This window comes from Diabrotica virgifera, chromosome 9 (assembly GCF_917563875.1).
Source record: "Diabrotica virgifera virgifera chromosome 9, PGI_DIABVI_V3a".
Lineage (NCBI taxonomy): Eukaryota > Metazoa > Arthropoda > Insecta > Coleoptera > Chrysomelidae > Diabrotica > Diabrotica virgifera.
In genome coordinates this window covers 176,865,878-176,884,586 of record NC_065451.1, presented here as the reverse complement: position 1 = coordinate 176,884,586, position 18,709 = coordinate 176,865,878, and the positions used below count along the sequence as shown (strand labels likewise).

At 33.3% G+C, this 18,709-nt stretch overlaps 1 protein-coding gene across 2 annotated transcripts in view; it reads right to left on the bottom strand.

The window, feature by feature from the left end:
• The window catches only part of LOC114333143 (ubiquitin carboxyl-terminal hydrolase), a 35,736-nt gene that overhangs the window by 3,918 nt on the left and 13,109 nt on the right, over positions 1–18,709 (bottom strand). For both annotated transcript variants that reach the window (XM_050661364.1, XM_050661365.1), the window contains exons 4-5: positions 16,453–16,606; positions 8,720–8,851 (exon numbers count right to left, since the gene is read on the bottom strand). In XM_050661364.1, coding sequence (XP_050517321.1) covers positions 8,720–8,851; positions 16,453–16,606 — 286 coding nt within the window. The remainder of the gene's footprint in view (positions 1–8,719; positions 8,852–16,452; positions 16,607–18,709) is intronic.

Here is an 18,709-nt window from a genome sequence, read left to right as displayed (position 1 = left end):
GAAAAAATGGGAAGAAAGATTTTTTATTGAAGTTATACTTCTTTAGGCATGAGGGTGAATTTTTTACATTCCCTGGCGCATGCGCATACCGACAGTATATTAGTCAATTATGAAATATCATATATTAGTTCAATATATGAAAGTATATTTATTCGCTCAAACGTTATACGGGATCGTATTGGGTGTTAAAATCATCTGTCAATAATTGTTGGAGATATGGATCAACAAATGTTGTGTGTATTAGTTTTTAATGTTGTGATGGCAGAGAAAACAGCAAGTTTATAATTGTAGTAACTTTTTAAATAGTTTTTAAAAGCGACAGGTAAGTAATAATTGTAAATGTTTCAGTATCCTAATAAAAATTACATAGGTACCTACCTATTTGGAAAATTTAAAATGAACCTATCAAAATAGCATGTAATGCTTTGATTTACATAATTTGATTACCATCAAAATTTCTGCCAATATTCACCTAATATATTGTTTTCTTACTCTATGTTTTGTTGTATTTTAATATTTCAATATTCTACAAAAATAAAAAATAAATAATAATAATTTCATTCCCATTTCAGAGGCCAACGAGTAAAGTACTCCTCGCTTATCGTCTCTGCTAATAGTGTTTCATATAAAAACTAGTTAGTTAATGTGCTGTGTTTACCAACAAAAATAGTGGTAAGGCGATTTTTAATTAACAGCAAATATCGACATACTTACTGGCCATACATATTTAATATTTTGGCATCCAGAATATTAAAATCAAATTATGGCATCAACCTCATCTCAAACAACATCACAAACATCATCACAAACAGTACAACCCAGCTTCGCTGCAGTAACAAAAATCACACCAAAAAAACCTACAACAGCAATATCATGTCCCAGTAGAAGTTTCGCCATCGTTATGAACGCTCTTCCTGACGTCGTGCTATTTGATTACATCAAGGCAATCGGCGAAATTGTTACCCCTAAAGAAATAACCTTTGCTTCACGAATTTCTAACCAGCGTATATGCATATATCTTTCTTCCTTATCCGTAGTGGATAATCTTCTGCAAAATTATCCGACCATTACTGTTAGAAATCAAACAGTATCTATTCGCAGACTTATTACACCTGCAAAGAGGCTACTACTGTCCAACGTGAGCCCTTCGATCCCGAATTCACTCATAGAGCAAGCAATTAAAGACGAACTTCGATTACAACTTGCTTCTCCTATCTCTTTTATCCGATGCGGCTCACCTGAGGACGAATACGCTCACATTTTCAGTTTTCGACGCTCTATCTATATTATACCGGATAAACAAAACTTTGAATTAAATACCTCAATTTTAATATCGCATGAAAATACCAATAATAGAATCTTTATCACTTCGGATAAACTTGAATGTTTCTTATGTAAACAATCTGGACACACTGCAGACTCCTGTTCTAACCCTCAAGAAATATCTACCAATCTTTCTCAAAATACAACTTCTAGCCTAATCCCATTTGAACCTCCTTCTACTGTGTCTCCTCCTTCCTCCTCCTCAAAAGAAGAAATAAATCCAACTAATAACGACTTAATAATTCCAAATGAACAGTCTCTAATGTCAGTGTCCTTACCTTCAAATCCTTGCATCAAAAGAACTTATTCTACCGACACAAGTCTCGAATCACCCACTTTATCGGTTACTGATAACCCCCCAGACTTAAACCCTATAAATGATAAATCTACCACAGCCTTTGCAACTCCTAAAACAGCTCCTAAAAAGAAATTAAAAACTGATGACAAAGAACTTGGTAAAATTACTCCCTCTGCTCAATCAACTATTGAACAATTAATTAGTGCTAATCCAAAGAAATTTTCTTTGACAGCATTACAGCTTATTGCCTTCCTGGAAAATTCCTTTGGTAGCAGTGATCCTCTCAAAGAAGCTCATAACTTTACCACCAACATTAAGTCTCTTTTAGAAGACCTTACGCAAATATATCAAACTGTATCTGATAGATCGCTTAAAAATCGAATTACAAGATTATCTAAAAAGCTTAAGATCACATTAAATCCCGTAGACGCTGACGAAGTTGCAAGCCTTTCATCCAATAATTCATGTACCTCCAACACCAATGATACCGATCTTTTCTAAAAATAAAAAAATATCTTTTCACTATTTTACAATGGAATTGCGACGGATATTATCCGCGCCTTGAACACATACAATATCTTACATCAATTTACCATCCAGATTTTATTTGTCTACAAGAGACTAATTTTACTACAAATAATATTCCTCACCCTAAATCCTTTGAAGGATACCACTTCATTAGGACGAACTGCATCGGAGCTAGTGGAGGTGCATCAATTTTTGCTTCCAGTGAAATCTACTCAACAATGCTTCCTTTAACAACGAATCTTGAAGCAATCGCCATAACTACATTTTGCCCTAATAAGCTTACTATCTGTTCCATATATATTCCCCCAAACCATCCTTTAAAAGAGGAAGAGCTCCTAGACCTTATATTCCAGCTAGGTACCACAGCCGTTTATACTTACAGGAGACTTTAACGCACATAACAGTATGTGGGGTTCTAAATCTACATTTGGTCGTGGAAAAATAGTTGAAAATATCCTTAATTGCACAAACTCATGTCTTCTTAACACAGGATCTAATACTCACTTTAACATTTCCTCTGGATCATTCTCTGCTATTGACCTTAGTATTAGTGACCCTAAATCAGCACCTTTTCTGTCCTGGCAAACAGCCGATGATCTCTTTGACAGCAATCATTATCCTATAATAATTTCCAACAACTGTAGTAGAGCTGCATCTTCCAAAAGTTATTGGCGCTTAAACAAAGCTAACTGGTCAGAATATTCAAAATCTGTTGATACTCTCTTGCTCGCAAATGAACATCCGTTAACCAATGATGTTGACTACTTACTAACGTCAATATCAGAGACAATTCTCACGGCTGCTAAGACTCACATCGGCAAAACAACATTCTCTCCAAATCATAAGGCAGTTCCTTGGTGGAACTCTTCTTGTAAAGAGGCAATTCGTCTATCCAAAAAAAGCTCTAAACAAGTACCAAAAAAACAAAAGCCTTGAAAATTTAATAAATTACAAAAAATTTAAAGCCAAAGCCAAACACATAGTAAAAAAAGCAAAAAATCATCCTGGCAGGATTATGTATCTTCCATTAATGAAAATTCCAATCCTAGCCAAATTTGGAAAAAAATACGACAAATTCAAGGTCACAAAACTAATAATAAAATTACTCGTTTAATTTCAAATGGTATAGAGATCACTTCACATGAACTTATTCCTAACACCTTTGCTAAACATTTCGAAGATAAATTCAGAAACAAAACTAATCATATTAATATGTCTTTTCGTGAAGTAAATTCACACAGAAATAACCTGATATCCTCTGAACATAGCAGACCCCTTAATTCTCCTTTCACTATCCATGAGCTTATATCTGCTTTAGCTAATAGCAGAAACACTGCAGCTGGGCCCGATGATATTCCTTATGCATTTCTAAAGCACTTGTCTAATTATGCTCTTAAAAAACTACTAACTTTATATAATCTAATCTGGAGCTCACACAAATTTCCATCCCAATGGAGCAAGTCTATTGTAATACCTATACTGAAGCCAAATCAGCCAACTAGTTTTCCACAATCATACAGACCTATCTCCCTTACATGCACTATGTGCAAATTAATGGAAAAAATGATCAACAAACGACTGCTATGGTATTTTGAAAAATACAAGAATGCAATCTGGCTACCAAAGACAGCGCTCCACAAGAGATAACCTTGCACTACTTCAAACCCATATATCTAACGCGATTAATAGCAAACAAGATCTGATAGCTACAATCTTCGACATAGAAGGCGCATTTGACACCATCTCAAGAAACGCAATTCTTGACAAACGTTTTCAATGTAACATCACTGGCAACATATACGCTTTTATAAAAAACTTCCTAACATCTAGAACATTCAGGGTTTCTGCCAATAACTTCCTTTCTTCTCCACATATCCAATATGACGGAGTTCCTCAAGGTTCAGTTTTAAGCACATCTTTATTCATTCTTGCGATTAGCCAGTTATGTCACAATATCCCTCCACCTATCAAATGCTCATTATATGCCGATGACCTAATAATGTACTGCCAGGGTAAATCCAACGCTACTACTAGTAAAATTCTACAATCAGTAGTAAATGATCTACAAATCAAAGTTGCTTCCCTAGGACTTACTCTCTCCCATTCTAAGTCCAAAGTTATTAAATTTAGTAGAAGAATAAATTCTTTTAACCCTGAAATCACCGTCAATAACTTTAAATTACCGGTCGTTGACAATTGCAAAATATTAGGGCTGATATTTGATTCAAGATTAACCTGGAAACAACACATTCAGGAAACTAAAGGAGCGTGCCTTAAAAGGTTAAATATAATTAAAACACTATCACATTATCATTGGGATGCGGATGAAACTACGCTACTAAAAGTTTACAGATCACTAATCCGTTCCAAGCTTGACTATGGATGTTTCATCTATATGTCTGCATCTAAGTCAAACCTAAATTCACTAAATACAGTGCACACAACGGCTATCCGCTTATGTCTTGGAGCATTTCGTTCCAGTCCGGCAGAAAGTCTTTACTGTGAAGCTAATGAGCCTCCCCTGTGGCTTAGACGGGAGTACCTGCTTTCCTCCTAGGCTGCAGCAATTTCTTCCAATCCCTCCAATCCAGTGTATCCTTTAATTACATCATTACATCAACCTCATAACAATGCTCCTTGTAACTTAATTATACATCCTTTTCCTCATCTTCTACAGCCGTTATTAAAAGATACAAAATTTGTCTGAAACCAGAACTCTACCATTCTCCAATAATCCCTATTGGACCAACCTACTACCTCAGCATGATTTGTCCCTCACCAAATTTAACAAGGAAGATGTCAGTGTTAACACATTAAGAAATCTCTTCCTAGAACTCATAAACAAAAGTAAATATAACATAGTTGTTTACACTGACGCGTCAAAATTTGAAAGTGGAGCTGGATATTCTCTAACTACTCTTCAACAGCCTATCCAACTCTGTAAAATTTCTCCTTGGTGTAGTATTCACACTGGCGAACTGCTAGCTATCTTGTGTGCTTTCAAACATGCTCAAAAATATCCAAACACACACATAGTCATATGTACTGATTCACTTTCATCTATACACTCCATCAATACTATAACCACCAACCATCCTCTTGTCCAAGATATTCATGACATTTATCAGCTTCTTATAAATCAAAATACAAAAGTCACTTTATTATGGGTACCATCCCATGTTGGCATTAGTGGTAACGAAAAAGCCGATTGCCTTGCCAAAAAAGCTGCATCATCGATGGATACCATACTTAATGTACAAATCTGCAATGATCTAAAAGTCAGACTGAAGAAGCACACTCTATCCACCTGGCAAATTCACTGGAATAAAATTACTTCAGTGCTGCATGAAATTAAGCCCTCAGTGAACCTATTTACCTGCCCTAGTTTATCTCGGAAAAACATGGCAATCGTACGAAGACTGCGTATAGGACATACCCGTCTAACACAAGGCAATTTGATAACATCATCTCCACTACCAAAATGTCAACACTGCAATACTACTCTCCGGATCAGACATATACTTAGTGACTGTTCTTTTTATGCCAAAGAACGCCAACAGCTTGGTATTAGTCCTAACTTCAAAGATGTCCTCAACAGTACAGACCAAATCAACAAGGTTATCAAATTCCTCGAGAAGAATCAACTGTTAAACAAAATATAATTATTGTTAACTGATCTTTTCTTACTTATGTTAACTACTACTAATGTTAACTATATATTTATAATTTGTAATTTATAATATTACCATGTAAACTGTAACTCGTGCTAATGACCATAGATGTCACATGCACGTTAATTTAAATAAAAAAAAATAATAATTTGGTTAAATTCAGAACTGTCAAAAGTTTAAACTGTTTAGTTCGTCCATCTTCCCACATAATGCAGGTGTGTCCGTGGTAGTGTTGCCAGGTCCGATTTGTTTTTAATCGGTACATAAGCAAAAACAAATCGGGATTTAGGGTTGTTCATCGGAACAAATAAATAACAATAGCCCAGTAGTAAATAAAAGTCTCTAGCATTAAAACTAAGCGAGTTACGCTCAAAATAAAGTTGGCTCCTTTTTTTGTTAACAAAAAATCGTGAAAATCTCCCCCTATTTAGCACCGTAAATAAAATTAATCGTTACTCCTTTACCATTTACTTTATATATGTATTGTTTATTTTATACGATCTGTAAGGTTTACCGGTTGGGAGTGCTTAGTTTTGAAAAAAATTAGTTTTATAGTAAAAAAAAATTCCTAAAATATTGGAAATTGCCCTTTTTTCAAAATAACTCAAAAAGTTACTAAAAATCTTAAGGAGTAAAAAGTAGGTAGGTTTTGCTTTTATAAATATGATAGATTCATTTTGTTTTTCTGTTAAAAAGGAGTCAACTTGATCTTAGCATAACTCGCTTAGTTTTGATGCTAGAAACTTTTTTAAAACATAAAAATAAGCTTTATTAAAAAAGTTTGGTTTTTCCCGAAAAGTGCTTAATTTCTTGGTTATTTCACGTAGAAATATTTTATTTGGAATTTGACCAATAAAAACGCATTTTTCATGAGCTACAACTTTGCTTTTGCTGGGTCTATAGACTTTACGAGTTCACAATTTTTTTCATTTTTTTATATTATGCTACATTTTTGCTAAGAATATTTTTTTCGATCAAATATTTACTTTTTGAGTTATTTGTGAAAATCGCCTGAAAACGTGATTTTTTGTCGAAAAATAAACATTTTCATTCGTAAATAACTCGAAAATATTAAGCAAGTTAAAATTCTGTAGAACTAAAATTGCTTAGATTTAGTCAATTTATCCATCTCCGGATTTATTTTAAACGCGCGGTTTTTCACCCCCAACTAGGGGTGACTGTCACCCTCCGAGTAAAAGCAACCAATGGCACAAGTCGTCCAAATTTTCATGCAATTAAGAGTTGATCCTGAAAATTACACGGTATCGCCGTATTTCCCGTTCATTTACTGGACTACAAGGTTTTCTATAATCTGTATTTAATCCTACATAATAATAATAATCAGACGAAATTACAAAAAAAAATCGTAGATTAAGTAAACTATTTATTTTTTATTAAAATTACATTTTTCATTCGATTTTGCCGCTTTTAGGGGTGCCTTGTTTTTATAACATAGTTATAAAATTCACTGTAAGTCTTCCTGAAATTGGTTTTCGTTTGTGAAAATCGGGACATTTAGTGTCCCGATCAGGTACAAATCGGTACGCGTCCCAAGATCCCTGAAATTCGGGACGTCCCGCGCAAATCGGGACACCTGGTAACGTTAGTCCGTGGGTAGAAGTGTAAAATGAATGAATTCCAATACTAACTGCGCAAACATAAGCGGGTTCGAACTCCAATAGAAACTTCTATTATTTTTTTTGTTTTTTTTTATTTTTTTTTTATACATTTTATGATTGTAAGTATATTTATTATATAATTTTTTTTTCAGAAAATACGTACTTAGTTAAAAATTTTTCAGACAATTATTGTTCAGAAATCATTTGTGGCATTTTTCAATGTGTTTGTGTGTGTTTTATTCTTTTATTTTTTTAATTTATGGTACTGTTTTAATAAAATTTTTTGAAAAGTGGTAAGTATTAAAATTAGTTTAATATTTAAATAAAATATAAATAAACTGTTTAAAGTAAATTAATTTCGTTGAAATCATATAATAGAAGTATAACTTCTTACGTGCGTACTAAGTACACACACACATTCTTTTTTGTAAATTGAACGAGGACTTCAAAAATGATTTTTAATTTTAAATATCTCAGTGCCGTACTGATTTTTCTATAAAAAATTCAGACCATTGCCCGTACGGGCCATATTACCCATATGCGCGCCAATGGTGAATATAAAATTCTTAGTTTTATGTCAAAAAATGCACAATAACTAGCTCTTAAAACCCACCAAATTTAATTTGTATATTTCAATCGGTTTTAGAGCAATACAAAAATGGTCAATTTGTAAGAAAAATTGCAACGCCCCGTATCTCGGAAACGAATCATTTGCGAACATACGTTTATAATACAAACTAATTATTTTGTCATGCAGAATAACCCCTTAGTTTGTCATACTTATCTAAAAACACTCTGTATTGATGAAAAACATTGCTAGTTGTTAACTAAAACTAACTTTTTTTATTATCCAACATAAGCGAATGAATCAAAAAACAGAATATTAAAAACCTGCGGCTATAGTTGGGTTTTAATTTCAGTATTTTATAAATGCTAGAATATTCCACAGGGTGTTGCAAACTTTGAGAAAAAACACAGTTTGATTGGTGCACCCGGTATACAATGAAAATTTACCTGTTTAGTAACAATATTATTACAGCGATATGGTTAAAAAATAAGGCTATAACATGTTAAAAAAATCACTTAAATCGGACAACAGGTTTAGGAAAAACTAAAATCAGAGTTACACAACATGCTATGGAAAGGTCAATGTTAGGTATTACCATCAGAGATACAGTACCAAACATAGAAATAAGAAGAACAGGAGAAAAGATTTTCTATCTTTTTAAAAGAAACGAAATTAAAATTCTTGAATTAGAATGATACTAATGAAACCTTACCTCCAAAAATGATTCTTGAGTTGTTTTTCCGTGCGTAACAGGAAAATCTTTTCGTCCATCTAATTCGTAAAGTTCTCCATCTTTTTCTACTAAGGCTACAAAGTGGTGATTGACTTGCTCATCAGGTTGGACCTAAAATTGTAAACGGTAACTGATGTGAAAATCATAACTAAAAAGACCAGTAAACTATTGTTTACTGATCTTTTTAGTTTGTTTAAATGAAAATGTTGTATTAAATGTTTAAACTAAACCAAAGAAGATACTGTAAACATTGTAAGAAACCAAATAGACTATTTATTAGTTCGACAAATGTATAGAAACGCAATTATATCATCAAAAACATATCTGAGTTCCGAATAAGAATCGGATAGCAACCCAGTAGTGATCAAAATTAGACTCAAAATAAAAATAATATTTTATTTTTATTAAATAGACGAGGTTACCCCATTACAGCATTATAATAACATTATATTTTTAATCTAATTTATCTTATAACTACACTTTAAAATACAATACTTAGAAACAATACTTGCACACAAAAATATTTTTGCATAAAATTGTTAATGTTTAAAAATGTTATATTCAAAATATTACATCTTAACAATGAATAGTGTACATACAACAACTGATAATAGTTCCGCGCCCAAAATTTTGGTTTCAAACAACTTCAAGAGCGCGAGCTGGCTGGGGTCTGACGTCAGCAACCACTGTTCTAGTTTGCCCGTTCGGTGAGCTATTGCATTTAATGCATTTTGCCATTGCTAGTTGTGCGTGTCGAATAATTGTCTCGTTTGCTCGGTGTTTATATTATTGTATTTAGTGTATAATATACTGTATCAAAATGGAAAACAAATCTGCGCAATATAAGAACTATATAGTGCCGGAATGCCAAAGCACAACTGCCAGATAGTGATGTAACGAATGTCATTTTTTGAACATTCGCGAATACGAATGCGAATGCGAATATCTTCTACTGACATTCGCGAATACGGATGCAAATGCGAATATTCAGTTTTTTTTAATTTGTTTCCATTTTTGTAATGTTTCCTAAATTTATAATGAAAAGTTAATTGATATTGAGTGTAGATCAATCTGAATCTTAAGCTTTATTACATAATACCAAATAATAAAAAAAGTGAAGGCTGATAATGTGATTATACAAGGTTAAGTTCTATATATTTATTGCCCTTCATTTGTTCAAATTTGAACGTAGGCCTTCCCCTTATTTTTCCACTCTTCTCGGTTCAGTCGATCTGATCCCCGTGTATCTTTTTAGGTTATCCGACCATCTCGTCTGTGGTCTGCCCCTTCCTTTTTTGTAGTCCCAAGGTCTCCACAGTCTCCAGCGAGTTATCGCTTCGCTTTATTCCATCTTCCACCTCTTTGTCTGCTGTTGTGTCCTGCATATTTCCATTTGAGAGTAGCTGCATGTTTGAGGTTAGGATTTAGGTTACCTTTTCTTAATAAAAAAAGATGAAAAGTGAATAGATTTTGATTTTATTATCCTAATATTATCTTAACCCTTAAAGGACGGACTTTTGTTTTTATTAAAAAACTGAAAAAAAGTCCGTGATTTATGTTTTATTTTGAACAAATATTAAAATTATAATAAAAAAAATTAAACAATTTAAGTATTTTTTATAAAAAAAGAAGATTGCCATATGGCAACCGTAGTCCTTCCTACTACCTATATTATAATAAACATAAAAAATTACTGCAACTATGAATAACAATAAAAACTATAAATTATTTAGTGTGAAATTGCACATTGCACGCTGGGCATAAGCCAACGTTACATTTAGAGCACATCGTTCTCATTATAGACTTGCACGTTTTATTTGCACATTTCTTTTTCTTATTTTCCGGAGTAGATACCACAAATTACCTAATATCATCACTAACTCTACTATTAGTGCTGGATGATAAGCTTAACAATGGTCGACCTAAAGTTTTTGGTGGATCTCGAAACTTAGTAGAAGCTACTTTTACAATATCACATCTAAATTGTAGCTGTGTACAGTTGTGGCCAGACTTCTTGTAAATAATCCACGCATTTTGTATCGATACATCAATAAGCCAAGAAAAAATGCACCACCACCATTTTTTACCCCTGATACTTATTCTATACCTGGCTATATTTTCGTCCATGAGATCTGTCCCTCCCATTGCTAAATTGTATTTACCGAAAACATATGGTCTAGGAACTAAAATATTTTTCTTTTCTTTTTGGGAAAACCTTTTTACTTTCTGTAGCGGCAAAATTCCGATAAAACTTTATCACCTATATTTGTCGTAAAAATACAAAATATGCCTTGGTAGCGTCTATTTTCTCCATTGCAAAATCCTTTTCGTTCGAATTGCGAACCTGAATCTCGGGAACTCGTAATTGGCTTGCTGGTAAATTATCTATCATACCACCATTATCCTCATCAGCAGAATCTTCATCGGTCAATTCATTTGTGTCTGGTGGTTCAATGTAGATTCCCCCCACATCTAAATCGTCCGTGTACGGCATTTGTAACGCCTCTTCAAGAGTAAAGCCTCTTCTAAAATAAAATAAAAACATTAAATAATAGATACTGAAAGAGACTCTGGTTGCCATATGGCAATTTTAGTTTTTCCCGCCCTAAAATAATTACACACTAAAAGAAAAAGACAAACTAATGCAACATTTTTAAAATATAGTATATTCTTATAAATAAAATCGTATACTAAACAAAAAATAATTTATATTAGGTATTAAAAAGTTACTTACACAAATCTGATGTACATTTTCTTGCACCAACAAAAATCGGATATATACACAACGATGTTAATCAAACAAACACTAACTTAAGACTGAACTTTCAGTACTACACCTTAAAATATACTTATTTTACTATTCAGAACTGCATGAGCCATCTGCTTTTTAATAGAGAAACCTACTGAAAAAATTATTTAGATCACTGCTTACAATGGTTGCCATATGGCAACCATAGTCTTTTAAGGGTTAAAATTATTTTTTTCTGGTTTTCATATTCGCAAAATATTCGCACAAATTTCGCGAATGCGGATGCGAATGCGAATATGCAAAAACATGCGAATATTCGCAAATGCGAATGCGAATACGAATATTCGTTACATCACTGTCAGAACATCCAACAATTTTTTTACTCTACCAGTAAAAGCAAAAACGTCGAATGAAATGGCTAAAGGCATGCAGGCGAGATAAAAAGGATATTTCACAAAGTAGCAAAGGTCTTTATGTCTGTGAGGATCATTTCGATGTGAGTATTTATCTAATTAGGTATCTAATACTAATAAGACATTTTCTATTTCAAGAAAAAATATTAGGTAGTTGTCGTTTCATGAAATGTGCCTACTTGAACTTGTTTATTTGTTGCAGTTGGAACAAGACATGGATAACTATATAAATTCAATATTATGGGTGGTCCCAAAATTATTAAGTCAGGTGTTGTCCCGCACATGAGGCCATGAGGGAAGCAACCCTTAAAAGGGTTAAACGTCAGTTTCTTGAAGATGCCGCTTCCACATATAACTCTGTTCTATGTAGATTAAGATAAAGGTATTCAGTGTAAATTTCAAAGGAGTGTTACAGTCGGGTTGTCGCAATTGAAAATACATAATAAGGATGCATGAACTTTACCTATAAAAGACTTGCAAAAATTATTTGAAGATACAAAAAGTGAATCAGGACGTTCTGTATTTGAAGATAATAGTGAATATAATGGTAGTGATGACTATTGGTAAAATGAAAGTAAAGGACCCAAGTTGGTCCAGTTAAATTAAACGTACCCTTAGCATTTCAATTAAAGACGATTAAAATGTACTATACTCTCCAGAATAGCCTAATCGCTTTCTTTTGAAAAACCCTCGTGAGTAATAGTATCGACTTTGCGTTTTAAGCACTTTAGAAAGTAGCAATTTCTAAAGATTTATAAATTTCACTTTGAAACTAAATAAACTGATTGTAAAACTATGCAAGAATACAACTAATATCTGGTAATTTCCTATTAAATACGATTGAGATGTTATATACAACACCTGTAATACTCTAATCGCGTTTAAGGCCGATGTCAGATTATGCGTTTTGACCGGATGCGTTTCCGCCGCATCCGATGAAAACCCATAGTGTGACAGATCGGTCCGGTTGCGTTGGAAACGGATGCGTTTTGAGTCATCGGTACGCTCTTACAAACTGCACCAGACTAAACGCATAGTGTGACAGGTCGGTCCGGTTGCGTTGGAAATGGATGCGTTTTCACCGCATCCGGTCAAAACGCATAATGTGGCATCGGCCTAACAGGGCTTGACTCGTAGCCCGGTTGTGGTCCGTGACGTCAGACCAATAGAAGGACGTTCAAGCGCTTTCTAAGAAATTTGAATTTTATATAATTTTCAAAGCCTCGTAATAAGCGTATGGGTTAAAAATATTTGTTTTTTTACATGCAAGCATTTTAAGATCATGTTACCTTATGTTTTTTAATATTATTTTAATATTTAAAAATTTATGCAAGTTCCCTATTCTAGAGTTTACTATAAATCTTGGTTTTAAATTGATTTAAACTTAAATTAAAGGGATCTATATCACAGTGACTATTTAAAAACCTTAAGGCCCTATCAAATGGATTATTGCAGGCATAATTGGTAGCATGAAAGTTTATATGAAAAAGTTCAAAAGATCTTAGTCTATGCTGTGGAATATTGAAGCTTATTTTACTTAAAAGTTCCGGACATTAAATTAAATTATTTAATAATTTATAAATAAATACAGAATCAAACTGAATTCGTCTGTTATAAAGTGTTGTTAGATTTAATCTGTCTAAAATTACTTTTTTTCTATATTTGCAACTGGAATTCCCATTTTGTAACCGCAATACCTTAGAAACTTATTCTGAACTTTCTCAATAGAATTGACATACTGGTCATACATAGGAGATCAGACTAGCGTGCCATATTCTAGTTGAGAGCGTACAAGAGAACAATACACAACTTTCGTTGCATCAATTGCGAACTCACTACAGTTTCTTAATGTAAATCCAAGAAGTTTAAGACCTTTCAATGTAATCTGTGAAATATGGTCATTGAAATTAATTCTTTCATTAAAAGTGATGCCCAGGTCTCTAACTTGATTTTTATATCTTAAGTTAACATTATTCATAAGATAGTTTGAGTCATATTGTTTATTCCCCCTAAAAAAACTGATATAATAGCATTTATCGATATTTAATGTAAGATTATTCTGTATACTCCAGTCCATAATCTGTCAATATTCTTTTGCAATATATGTATGTCAGCTACACATTTTATACATCTATATAACTTTAAGTCATCTGCAAAAAGTAAAACTGATGATTCAAGATTATCAGAAATATCATTTATAAAGAGATTAAATACACACACCGGCAAAATTAGCCGAACACGTTAAAAATGGGACATGTTTGATGTCTCGTATTTCATAAACCAGTGGTCCGATTTGAGTGATTCTTTTAGTATGTTATAGCCTTATTATTTAAGAATATCGGTGTAATAATATTGTTGCTAGACAGGTAAATGTCATTTTATACCGGGTGTAACAAGCATACTGTGTTTTTTTCTTAAAGTTCGGAACGCCCCTGTGGAATATTCCAGAATGTATAAAATATTAAACTTTAAACTCGTTTGTAGAATTATGCTTTCTTAACATTTTCTTTTTTGATTCATTTGCTTATGTTGGAAAATAAAAAAGTTATGTGCTTTAACAACTAGCCATGTTTTTTATCAATAAATCCTCATAGTAGGGGAGAAAAGTATGCTAAATTTGCAATTACTCGAGCGATCTTGTGACCTGGAGTGGATTGTGAAGAGTGGGTGCTACAATTTTCCATTTCCACCAATCGTTTTTTCCGATTATAGCGCTATTTATCCATAATAGGAAAAAATGTTGCGAATAAAAGTTGCTTATTTTTACGTCAAGGATCCAAATCTGCAATAAAAATTGGGGCTCCTATTTTATATTTTAATGTAACCCCCCACCCCACCTCCGTGGGGGGTCGTGTTTGGTGCCATTCGGTAGATTTTTGAAAAATATTGAATAGGTGTATTTTGCAGTTTTACGATCTGATGTTCATTTCGCAAAATATCGCAGGGTTCGTATTTATAATTTTTAATTTACCCCCACCCCTCTCCGTGGAGTGTCACGAGCCACCACGGAGGTGGGGTGTGGTATTTAATTTAAAATCTTAAATAGGAGCCCCAATTTTTATTGCAGATTTGGATTCTTTACGTAAAAATAAGCAACTTTTATTCGACATTTTTATTCGAATTATGGATAGATAGCGCTATAATCGGAGAAAAATGATTGTTTCAAATGGAAAATTAAATTAAAAAATGAAAAGTCCCCCACTTTATGGAAAACTTAACTTAACCTTTTTCTGATTTTAGCACATACTCTTCACAATCCAATAGGTTTCCATAACTCTCGAGTAACTGCAAATTTAGTATACTTTCCTCCCCTACTATGAGGATTTATTGATGAAAAACATGGATAGTTGTTAACGCACATAACTTTTTTATTATCTCACATAAGTAAATGAATCGAAAAGGAAAATGTTAAGCAAGCCTAAGTCTACAATCGAGTATTAATTCTAATATTTTACATATGCTAGAATATTCCACAGGGTGTTCCAAACTTTAAGAAAAAAACACAGTATGATTGGTACACCCGGTATAAAATGGTATTTACCTGTCTAGCAACAATATTATTACAACGATATTCTTAAATAATAAGGCTATAACATACTAAAGAATCACTCAAATCGGACCACTGGTTTATGAAATACGAGACATCAAACATGTCCCATTTTTAACGTGTTCGGCTAATTTTGCCGGTGTGTGTAGTAATGGTGAACAGTGGCCACTTTGGGGGACACCTGATAAAACCTCAAATGATTCAGATAGGAAATTAAATAGTTTCACCCTTTGTTTTCGATCCTTTAAAAAACTTGATATCCATTCTAAGGCCTCCTTAGTAAATCCTAAATTTAGGAGTTTTGCAAGCAAAATGTCGAAATTGACTCTGTCGAAGGCCTTAGAGAAGTCAGTGTAGACTGAGTCTACTTGTTCCTTCCTCTCCAATGCCTCCAACAGATCCATTTCATATACTGCCAAGTTAGTAATAGTGGATTTCCCAGCTGCAAACCCATGTTGAACTACAGATAATAATTCTTTACATTGCCAATATAGTTGATTGTATACTATTTTATCGAATAACTTTGGTATTGCTGATTGCTTAGAGATACTACGATAATTTTTTACATTATTTTTGTCACCAGCTTTAAAAATAGGTGATACATAGCTTTCTTTCCATCTAGCAGGGAAGGAACATGTGAGCAAAGATAAGTTAAACAGTAGATATATTGGTTTGGATATTGTAAATGAACAACGTTTCAAGAAATAATTTGGAATATTATCTGGTCCCGTTGAAAAAGAGTTTCTGAGTTGACATATACCATCATAAATATCAGAGATTTTAATAGTATACAAAGAAATATCTGCACTTGAACACGAGTCCGCTTTGGGCAATCGGCATGTGGGTGAATCATATACACTAGCAAAATGTAATAATAATCCGCAGTCCGAATAATCCGCACACAGATAATCGGGGTCCTACTGTAATAGTTAAAAATTTAGTTATAATTAATTATAAACTACTTTTTAATTAAAAAAAATATTAAGTATAATTAATACATTACCTCTGTTTGACCTTCCATAGCAAGTTCTTGATGAGTGTTAATCAGATTAAAGGCTAAATCCTCTGCCTTTAGCAAGATATCCCCTCTTTCTTCGGGGGTCATAGTCTTAGACTCAGAGAGTAACTTTTTAAATGCTCCTTCTGCCAACTGCAATCTGAAATAGAAAAAAAAGAGATTAAAATCTTAAAATTAAATCTTAAGATTAAAAATTAAAATGCTTATTATTTTAATAGTAAACAGTAGCGATCAACAGGTAGCAATAAAATATAACTTCGGGAGAGAGTATCATAAACTTTGGCAACAGTGGTAATCTTTGACATTATCTAAGATTAATATTTTGACAATATCATAGTCGCATCATCTCATTGTATTGATTTGCGTGTAAACATAAAATGCTTTATGGAAATGCTATCAATGAGTGTCCCCGTTTAGGATTTTGTCCTCTTCAGGGTTTGTAGTGAATGTATTGAGTTGAACAACGAAAAAGTGGCCGCAAAAGCAAACAGTCCGAAAAACACACTGGGGTATGTGTCGTATCCTGGTGTCCTGGGTTATGCCGGACGGTGGTGTCCAGAAGGCTACAAGAGAACAGAGGCGAAAGTTTGATGGAAATGATGTTGGTTCCATAGACATTTACGAGTACTGTCCGTGCTTTGCTCTCGACCAAGGTCCCTAGAAACCATTGTACAACGACAGGCGAACCTGCGTCCCTCGTGGGAGGTCAGGAGGTGGCTTATGAGCGCAGCATGGACAGTGAGCGTTCGAGTGAGAAAATAGTTGCGGCTATTTTCTTGGGACGAACAGGTATAATTGTGCAATGAAGTTGGGAAACCGCAAAAAACCAACTTCTCCCTGTTCGGGATCATAGTCGCGCTAAATGGAAGTAATATAAAACGATTTTATTATTAATAAATAGATATTTATAAAAATAAACCAAAATGGGTAACATTTTATGTTAAGATAGGTATTTAGAAAGGTATTTGCATGAAATATCTAATAATAAAACAATAATAAATGGGGCATTGCTACTGAAATGTACATTTTCAATTATAAAAAAATTATAAATTAAAAATTTAAAAAGCCAACTATGAAAGACCTTCATAGAACAGGAAAATCTAAATATTAATACTCTAATAACAGGTAAAGCTTAAATTTTTTTATATTGCTTATATTTTTAGATTTTGTAATGTTTTGGTTAACACAAGTGAGACAGTAATTAACAAAAATGAGAAAACAGGAATCTATATTAATATAATGAGTTTCAAAATAAAAATTTTATTCTGTTATAAAAATGCAATGTGAAATTATAAAAAAAAACTTTTAAGGACTGTCGTGATGAACCAGGCTGTGGATTTTGTTGAGGTGTAATATCTCATGCAAATTCCTCAGGGACTGGAGTGGATGGTGGGGTTATTTCATTAAGCTGAGCTAAAAGTCTTTCTCTTCCTTTTTTAGCATAGTACGATTTTTTACTTTTTTCTCGCCAACATTTTCTAATCTTCCTTTGCTCTCGTTCTGATAATTCATCAATTGTCTTTATAGGTCTGGATCCCGTATATGAAAAAAAGTTGATAAATAGCAAGCTGAAAATTTGTTAATAGCTTAAGGGTGTCTAGTCGGACTAACTTTGATATATGGGAACACTGGAACAGGGGAAGTTTTAATTGTGGAACAGGTTAAAAATTTGGAACGGTCAGACCACGAAAACGGCACATGTATTTTGTCCGACAGAACATACTTAAACTCTCCGAACAGAGATTAAACTCTCTTGCAAAAATCAGACTGCTATTTATCACCAAATGGGTGTTTTAATGAGTGGAACAGGTAGAATATCTCAAATGACAGGAATTATGACAGGTGATAAATAGCAGTCTGATTTTGCATGAGAGTTTAATCTCTGTTCGGAGAGTTTAAGTCTGTTCTGTCGGACAAAATAAATGTGCCGTTTTCGTGGTCTGACCGTTCCAAATTTTTAACCTGTTCCACAATTAAAACTGCCCCTGTTCCAGTGTTCCCATATATCAAAATTTATCCGACTAGACACCCTTAAGCTATTAACAAATTTTCAGCTTGCTATGAATCAACTTTTTTTTCATACGCGGGATCCAGACCTATTACTTTACCGGCTTCTTTTATAGCTCTATAACGTTCTCTAGCCTTCCGTTTTTCTTCTTCATGTAATGCCGGATTATTTTTTATTTTTTCTCTGAACTTACGCATCGCATTTTTTGATCTTTCCCTAAGAACACTCTCCTTT